This window comes from Nicotiana tabacum, chromosome 23 (assembly GCF_000715075.1).
Source record: "Nicotiana tabacum cultivar K326 chromosome 23, ASM71507v2, whole genome shotgun sequence".
Taxonomy (NCBI): Eukaryota; Viridiplantae; Streptophyta; class Magnoliopsida; order Solanales; family Solanaceae; genus Nicotiana; species Nicotiana tabacum.
The window spans coordinates 4,775,968-4,785,414 of record NC_134102.1 but is presented as its reverse complement, the minus strand read 5'-3'; the positions used below and the strand labels follow the sequence as shown (position 1 = coordinate 4,785,414).

At 30.5% G+C, this 9,447-nt stretch overlaps 1 protein-coding gene across 1 annotated transcript; it reads left to right on the top strand.

Moving 5' to 3' along the window:
• Window positions 1-3,158: 3,158 nt before the first annotated feature.
• On the top strand, window positions 3,159-8,838 carry LOC107805711 (polygalacturonase-like). The gene is made up of 9 exons (XM_016629783.2): window positions 3,159-3,521; window positions 4,462-4,593; window positions 5,179-5,346; window positions 5,564-5,584; window positions 6,198-6,405; window positions 7,107-7,188; window positions 7,327-7,435; window positions 7,672-7,788; window positions 8,353-8,838. The coding sequence occupies exons 1-9, from the start codon at window positions 3,186-3,188 to the stop codon at window positions 8,578-8,580; spliced, it is 1,401 nt and encodes a 466-aa protein (XP_016485269.1). The 5' UTR covers window positions 3,159-3,185; the 3' UTR covers window positions 8,581-8,838.
• Window positions 8,839-9,447: the final 609 nt, after the last annotated feature.

The following is a 9,447-nucleotide window of genomic DNA, read 5'->3' as shown; positions in this document are numbered from 1 at the left end:
TCTAATTCTTGGTTGTAAGGTTGAGCAATATACAAGCAAACATTAGACCTGAATCTAACGTTGTCCGGAAGGGTAATTTTCTAAAGGCTATATTTGTATAGTTTTTAAAAATAGGGACAAAATCTAAATGGTGATCTAAAAAGGGATACCTGTGTATGGTTTTAGAAGATAAAGAAAGAATTTATGTTTTTTGGGGTAGTTTAGAATAAGAATATACTCAAGTTGATTTTCAAATTTTATGTCAAGCTAGGCCAAACTATTTTAGATAATCCCTAATCCTTATGCGGTACTCCCTCCAGTTCACTTTAATTGATTATTTGGTTATTTTTACACATATTAAGGAATTCAACTTTTAGCATTAATTAACAATGAAATTGAGCATATTAACCTTAATTTGTTCATTGAAAATACAATAAATACTCCTAGCCTCTTTACTCCAAGGGTAACTTTGAAAAAATAAGTTAATTCCTTCTTGATATCTGAAAAAATAAGTTAATTCCTTCTTGATATCTGAAAAAATCAAATATTGCGGACCAAAAAATCAACTAAAGTAGACCGGAGGGAGTAAAAACTTACTTTTATCGAATATAAGATATATCTAATATATGCACAATTTCGACACTTAATCATGGTTAAGTAATATGCATTTTTACTTTAATTTGTTAATTCTAAAAATTAATATTTAATTACTGTAAACATAAATATTTACCAAAATGGCTGCCTTTTTGGTGAGGGGTGACGACTGGTGCAGAGTTCTGATTTTAAAAGTTAAAAGCCCATGCACTTTTTTTTTTCATCCCAATATTAGGCAGAGAAATGAATCTGGGGTTTGGTTAATTTGAAGTATACAATTTGATAAACAGTTATCTACCACAAAAACAACTGTAAAATGTCACAAAAATTCTGAACCAATAAGAACAAAAATGTGATTAATATGAATTAAATCACAGTTACATGCATGGCCATTATTGATTGAAGATAAATGCAAACTACTAATTTTGAACTTTAAGTTAATTTTCTACAAGTTATTAATTACTTTCACTTGACTAACTTACCAAAGTTGAACAAGTTAAGGTTTGTTCATTCAAATCCTTTTGTAGCTCCATAACTTCTTGTCTATTTATGAAATGATTATTTTGTCAAAAACAAATCATGTGTCAAGACTAAAGAATTCTTGAGGATATGATCAACGGCACGTCACGTTTATTGAAAGGGGTTCAACTGAATCTTTTTTTGTCGAAAAGGTATACTGTGTATATATAAATAAAAAAATCTCATTGAATTCCATAAATACAAAAGAGTAATTTCTGAATCGCCTTGATGAAATTTTTGTCGTCGTCACTGAATATGATTTAAGATTAAGGAGATTAAGGAATTTATTTAGGACTAATCAAATGTTCCTATCCCCAATATTTGATATGTCATTCCAATGTTGATTGTTTTTCATTAATTACACCTAAATTCTATAATTACAAACACATGCAAAATATAGTTTCTGATGTCAAATAAACGACAAAACACATCCATGCACGTAAAGGATAAAATATTGAATTTTAAATGGAATTTATAAGGTAGACATTGAAATCTAAATGGTTTACTCCAAAGCCCATAACTAAGGAAATACCACAAACTTTCTTAAAATAAACTATAGCAGCCTTTTTTTAGAAAACAAGCAATGCGAATTTCCAATTTAGACAAATCAACATTGCTTATGGTTTTTCTTTTCCCCATATTTTTTTTAAACTTAATTAGTAATTATCTTAAGTTATCTTTTCCCTGTCTCTAAACGAAAAAAAGGATTTACTGAAATTAATATCATTTGGACCTATCTTTTATTCTTTAATTTTTTAGATAAAAGTCAAGTTTAACTAATATGCTAATTTTGCTTGACATTTTAATTAGTCATTCTTGGAAATTACAAATTGGACATCTAATTAATGATTTATTCTACAAGTAACATGTGACCATCTTTTAAATAAATGAAATTAACCTTCTGGAAATGATGCCTATTTATTAATTTCGAAAACGAAGTACATCAAGTAGGTGATACATCTGAATATTTTGCTATCCTTAAAATGACTTTTATTTCAAAAGCAACATGTGTGTTTTTTCCTTTGGTCAACAAGCAACATGTGTTCACAATAGAACGAGGGGAGGAAGTAATAATAATATGGCACTAGCAATGACTATAACGTTAAGAGGATGATTCGATTAATTCAGATTCATGCAAAGCGATGGTCCATAGGAAAATAATTTTATCAAAAAATTAATATAATTTTATTTACTACACTCAAATCTAAAATCTTTGGTTAAGACAAAAGGATTCCATCCAAGGCGCCAAATTTATTTGGGTGATAATATGTGACGTTCATGACGGACAACGGACCGACAAAGACGGGTAAAAAGAAGGATTGAAAGGCTTCTAGGCTGGTAAGTCGACGCATATGATGCCGTAGACGAATCCCCACGTCGAAATGGAAGAGAAAAGTGAATATCTTTATAAGGCATAAAATAACTTCACCATTGTATACACCCTTTTGGGCTCGATCGATAATGGTGTATAGCCAAATAGAATCAGTGGCGAAGCTAGGAATTGTTTCAAGGGTATTCAAACTTGAAAGAAGCTGTAAAAATAATTTTCCGAAAAAGGATATTCAATATGTGTTATATCCTCTAAAATATAATTTTTTTACCTATATATACGGTGTAATTTTTCGACGAAGGGTGGTCAATTGGCCACCCTTAAGACAATATAGATTCACCCCTGCAATGGATACACACGTGATGTCTATTGCGTCAAATCGAACAATACGTGTCATTGGATTGAGCTGTGATATAATATAGTATTTAAACTAAAAATAATTCATTTTTATTGCAGATCTTGTTTCCTAAGGAAGTATGGAGGTACGAAGTCAGCAAATTGTCCAAGAAATACTTTCGTCTAAACCTCTCTCTCTCACATAAAAAAAACCATACCATAAGTTATCTCCATAATGAAAAGGATCCAACAAATCCCCTAAATTCTATAAATAGACAAACTCCCCCACCTCAGTTTGTCATATCAATTATTTCCGTACCCTCTTTTTTCTCTAACTAATAATTTATCCCCCCATACTTTCCTCCATAATTACTCTTTTTGTCCTTTCTTTCACAAAAAAAAAAAAAAAAAAAAAAAAAAAACCAATATGGCCCATCTAAGGAATCTCTTCGTATTATTCACCATTTTTATGCTTATTATATCATTTTCATCTTGTAGCAGTATTAAATTCCAAAGTGAAGAAATATTAAGAGAAGCTCAAGATCATAACATGAATCTTGAAAGGGAATTTGGTTATGATTTTCAAGCTTATCCTTCTAATTATTTCAACACCATTGATCTTGAAAACAACAACAATTTTGATGATCAAATTAGTAGATTTAATAGATTCAAGAATTTGGAGAAAGATGAAGCAGTTGAGGTTACAACAATCAATGTGGATAGCTTTGGAGCTAAAGGTGATGGAAATACAGATGATACGAATGTAAGTTCTTAGAATTCCACAAAAGAAATTTCATCTTTCTTTAAAAATCACTCTTTCAAACAGTTATAAGTATACTCCCTTTGTTTCATTTCATATGACGGTATTTGATTGAACTCGAAAGTTAAGAAAAAAAAGACAAACTCTTAAAAATTGTAATCTTAAATTTGTTATAATATTTCTATGGTGTAAAAGCATATCATTAAACGTAACATAAGAAGTTTCAGTATTATTTTTGGAATAGTGATGAATATGAAAAGAGTGACTCCTAAAGTATTAGATAAAAGGGTCGTGGAGAGATATTTTATCTAATGAGTTTAACTTTTATATAATGAAAGTGTAAAAGAATTTTTAAACTGTCAGATCACCTGAATTAAAAGTAATTGTCCATAATAAGTGGAACTAGCTAGTTATTTGAAAAATAGAGCAAGCAACCTATTACAACATATAAAAATTCATCGATGATGGTTTTTACGTTGTGAGTATATATAAGTTAAATATTTCCTTCTTGGTAGAGGGATTCTTTCTTGAACCATCAAGGTTTGTAGTCCGATAGAATTCTCCATCCTCAATCAAAGATCTGGTGTTCGGGTCCTAAGAATGAAGAAATCTTGGTAGGCCGAGCCCTAAGAATGGAAAAATCCTGGTAGGCCTAGTCCTAAGAATGGAAAAATCCTAGTAGGGCGAGCCCTAAGAATGAAAAAAATCGTGGTAGGGAGCATTTTTACGTCTAATAAACCATATGCGACAATAATTCTATTTAGTCGGAACTTAATACAAATACCGAACACCGAATAAGCGTCGAAGCTTGTTATGGTGAATATGTAGATGAAAAAGGGGTAGAGATTGGGGTTGCTTCTACGATATATATATGTATTAGCACCATCAACTATTCAGTTTTTTTTTTCTCTTTTGTTCTTAACGTATTAAATTGATATTTCAGGCATTTCAAAAAGCATGGAAAGTGGTTTGTTTGTCTTCAGCTGCAGTGAATTTTGTGGTACCTCAAAACAAGAAATATCTTCTCAAACAGATCAAATTTTCTGGTCCATGCAAATCTTTCATTTCAATGCAGGTTAGACTGAGCTACTAGTATTGGAGTTTAAGTTTTGTATACTGATAAAATATAGTATATAGTTTCAAGCAAAATATGTTAGCCCGAAAAATAAAGCAATAACCTTTTTTTATATAACCGATTAAATTTATTGCTAGTGGTAAAAGTTTTTAGCATGGTTAATTTACATAACTTAAATCCTTCTATATAGGAAAATAAAATAATATTCTCTAGCTATATGCAGCGACATATGTTAGCTTATTAGGTGGATTTAGCCGAACCCAATATTTAACAGGAGATATGATTATATTAACAGAGGCGGATCCAGGATTTAAACCTTATGGTTTCAACTTTTAAAGTTTTAAGCATTGAACTCATTATATTTATAAAGTTATATGTTCATATCTATATTTTTGCAATTTTAATAAGTTTTTACATATAAATTTTTATTCCGCACAAAACATTATGGATCCAACTGAACCCGTCAATAACACACTACATCTGCCCCTAGTTATATATATATATATATATATATATATATATATATATATATATGTTGCGGCGTGCAAATTTTCCTTCAATATTTTTTTTTGAAATATTATGCAGATTTCTGGAACTCTATTAGCATCTGATAAGACTTCGGATTACAGCAAAGATAGCAGGCACTGGCTTCAATTTAATAATGTTCGAAACTTGGTTGTTGAAGGAGAAGGAGTTATCAACGGCAATGGGAAAATTTGGTGGCAAAATTCTTGCAAAATTAATAAAAAATTGGTATTTTATTTTGCTTAACATATTTTTCAAATGCTTAAATATCCTTCACTATGAGTTTAATTTTTATACGCACCGTCAGTGTAAGCAATTTTTATATTATCAATATATATATACAACTTAAACTATTTTATTATTCTATTTTTTTTTTTGTCAGACATCATGTTTTGATGATATAACTAATTTTGTTTTCTTTTTCTTCTTACTTAAAATCTTGCAGCCGTGCAAGCATGCACCCACGGTACGTTCATTCAATTTTTATTTATTTATTTTTTTGTCAAAGAACATAATGATTAATGATAATAGAGTTAATATTACCAGTCTCTCTTTAATTGATTAAAATTCAAGAGAGTTTTTGACAATCAAGCAAAATAAATAATTATTTGCAAAAAAAAAAAAACAATTTCTGAAAACATTTTCTGCCATACCAAGCACACTAATCAAACAGAAGGTTTTGTAGAAAATGTCCTGGTAAAAATTATACTATATGTTACCAGCTTTATAGACCATATTTTGCTGGTCACGATAAATTAAGTAGGATTAAAATTATAAGTAAATAAAATAAAATAAATAAACGAACAATGAGTATGAAATAAATAAAATAAAATAAAATAATTCATTACCCTGCATATAGCTTACTTTCTCTTATAAATGTGAACAATCTAGCCACTATGGTCTTAAACAAAATAGTCAGGTGATATATAATTAATGTATAATATATGCATAAAATTGTCTATGATCAATGTATAATCTGTATATGTATACTAGGTAGGAAAAGTAAAAAATAACTCCGGCCGATTATTTTGTGTAAATTAAATTATGATTTTTTTAGAATAATTTTTCTTCTGTCGCAGGCCCTAACATTCTACAACTGCAACAACTTGAAAGTGAGGGAACTTAAGATAGAAAATGCACAACAAATGCATGTCTCATTTGAGAGATGCTCTGGAGTTGAAGTTACAAAACTGGTTGTGAGTGCTCCAGAAAATAGCCCTAACACTGATGGTATCCATATAACAAACACCAAAAACATCACAATTTCTAGTTGTTCCATTGGCACAGGTATATATCTTGATTTATTATTAGGTTGACGGGTGCGTGTCGGATTCTCCAAAAATAGTGCATTTTTGAAAGATCTGACACGGACGCTGCAACATTTTAAAAAAGTCTAGTCAATATATATAGACAGCATGTAGTCCATAATAAAGTGGTGCTAGCCTGAAAAACAAGACGGGTAACATATTATAACAAATCAAACTAAATTGATGGTATAAAAAGTTGTACATTGTCAGTGGACGTAAGTTAAATCCAAAACGAAAAACACACTAGAGACACAATGGCAGATCCAAGAATGATTCATGAGTCATGGGTTCGATTCCCAAGAGCAACATGCTGCATGAGGCGCGTGTTGGGAGGGGGATTTTGGGTAACGCCAACATCCTGCCTATGGCAAGGCCCACGAGGCGGCTGGGTGGCCTCGGTGGCGAGCTCTAGTCAGAATCATGATCGAACATAGCGCTTGCTGGTGGGCTTTGTTAATAAATATAGTTGTGCCCTTTCCATCAGCTATAACTTTTGTCATGATCATGGTAAACGATTGAGCCTAATAATATATAGAGTCAGATATACTTTTAGAACTTATTTTTTTAACTCAGGACCCACAACGCCGAAATACCCAATTTTCCACCACAAAAACAAATAAAATAATTGTGGTGTGCCTTTTTTTTTTTGTGACTAATTTTGGAAATTAATTTGGTGGACAGGTGATGATTGCATCTCAATTGAGAGTGGATCCCGAAATGTTCAAGCCAAAGACATTACTTGTGGACCAGGTCATGGAATAAGGTACTGAAAATAAACTTAAAGTTCAATAGTACAATCACCAACCTTTTTTTCTTAATTATTCAGATTATTTTGGAAATTTTACAATCTAATTGTGTAATTTGCTGGTTTATTTTTCTTTTTCCTTGTTGGTGAGCTTAGTATTGGAAGCTTGGGAGATGGAAATTCAGAAGCTCATGTGTCTAATATTTTTGTGTATGGAGCTAAGCTTACTGGAACTACAAATGGACTTAGGATCAAGACTTGGCAGGTAAATTAATTAACCTTTTTTACCAGTACATATTTTAACATTCTTTAAGAAAATACTTTGCTTATCTATGTGCATGAGTTGGTTAGACATTTTTTTTTGTTTCCCAACCGATGTCGGTATATGCATTGGAACTCAATTATATCCGAATTCGCGTAGGAAAGTTTCATATAGGAGGGTAAAAAATACTCCCTAACAAAGACGACGCTGGTTTATATATAATTGATTTATGAATGCAGGGAGGATCTGGAAGTGCAAATAACATCAAATTTCAAAATGTGGTGATGAATGGTGTTAAAACCCCCATTATTATAGACCAAAACTATTGTGATCAAGATTCTCCATGCAAAGAACAGGTAAATAATAGGGATCTTTACGCAAAGAGCCGGTTAGATTCACTGTTTACTTTTTTTAGTCGGTATACATAGATTATACATATGTATACATATAGTATACATGATTTACACATATATATTATACAATCGTCGGCTATTTTTAGTTTAAGCGGTTAGGTAGACGGCTATTTAGGTTAATTCTTCTAAATAAATAAAATGGGATTTAACTTATATAAATTAACCGTTCAAATTTGTTTGCACTATCAGAGTATTTTACTACTTATGCCAATATATAGAAGTTAAACTGGAAAAAATAAATCAAGTAATATATACTAACATTATAATAAATTTTTACACTATCAATATAATTTGCTACGCCCGTTTGATTTTCCAATATCCAACTATACCAAAACCAATTTCTACCCTCAACTTTCTAAAAATCCAAAAGTTCCCCACAAGAACCTTTAAATGGTCAAAATCACCCGAATCTGAATTTGTAGTTTACAACAAAACACTATTAGATTGGAGATAAAGTTAATTGATAGTATTAATTATTAATTATCTTTTATTGATTATTCATTATAGGATTCAGCAGTTCAAGTGAAAAATGTGATTTATCTAAACATCAAAGGCACAAGCGCGACGAATGAAGCTATAAATTTTGATTGCAGCAAAAACTTTCCATGTCAAGGAATTTTATTGCAGAATGTAAACTTGGTTGGGGAAAATGGTGAAACTTCAAAAGCTGTTTGCAATCATGTCAATTTTGTCAACATTTCAGCTGTCTCTCCAAAATGTCCCCAAATGAATTGATTTTCAATGTTTCTTTTGTGTAATTAAGTACATAGAATTTTTAATAGGGTATTGGTTATTAGTAGGTGTAAATGTTACAATAGAATAAAAATGGGTAGAAAACATTAAGTATTAGAATACAACATGAGATGATTTGTGTTCAATATAAAAATAGTTTGGTTGTATGATATGATATTCTTTTGGTATTTCTCATGAACAAAATATTGTTGTAATTACTGAAGTTGGAGAATTATATTTAAACAGATATTTGTTTTTCAATTTTGACGAGGAAATGAAAACAATGATGTCTTCTCCTGCATGCGAGGTTTATACTGCGTGTGATCCACGTTTAAGGCTGAACATATGTAGTATATAGAATATAATATCGGCCCCCAATATTTATTAAACTAAGAATAGTGATGGGTCATGTGAAACTAAAAAAACGGAATATTATGAAAGCTAATAAAGCAAATTTTAAATATTGATAAACTAACAAAGAAAATATATATACTAAGAAGACACAAAAATTTAACATGATTCAATTAATTGATTTGCATCATTAGTGGAGATGAGCACATTCCAAAAAGAATATAAAAAGAAAGTGTAAATTAAAAATATTAAAAAAATACTTCACAAATTTTATTTTTAAAGAGGTTTAATCTGCACAAGTGATAGCTAATCAAACTTGTGCGTTTATCTCGTGAACGGAATGTTTTAACTACGAAAGTTTACATAATGAATGTTGCCAAGTGACAAAGAAAAGCCAAATGCGTTGCTTCCTTCCAAGAAAAGGAACATTTCAAACATGGTGTGAAAATTAAGGCAAATAAATAAAAACTCTCTCTTGAATAACCATCTCCATGGTAGATATTTTTGGTAAAAATTACT

Excerpts from the sequence above, each read along its gene's own strand:
- LOC107805711 (XM_016629783.2), top strand. The coding sequence starts at position 3,186 with ATGGCCCATCTAAGGAATCTCTTCGTATTATTCACCATTTTTATGCTT. Across the intron at positions 6,406-7,106 it reads TAGTTGTTCCATTGGCACAG|GTGATGATTGCATCTCAATT; the intron begins GTATATATCTTG and ends TTTGGTGGACAG. Across the intron at positions 7,436-7,671 it reads TTAGGATCAAGACTTGGCAG|GGAGGATCTGGAAGTGCAAA; the intron begins GTAAATTAATTA and ends TTATGAATGCAG.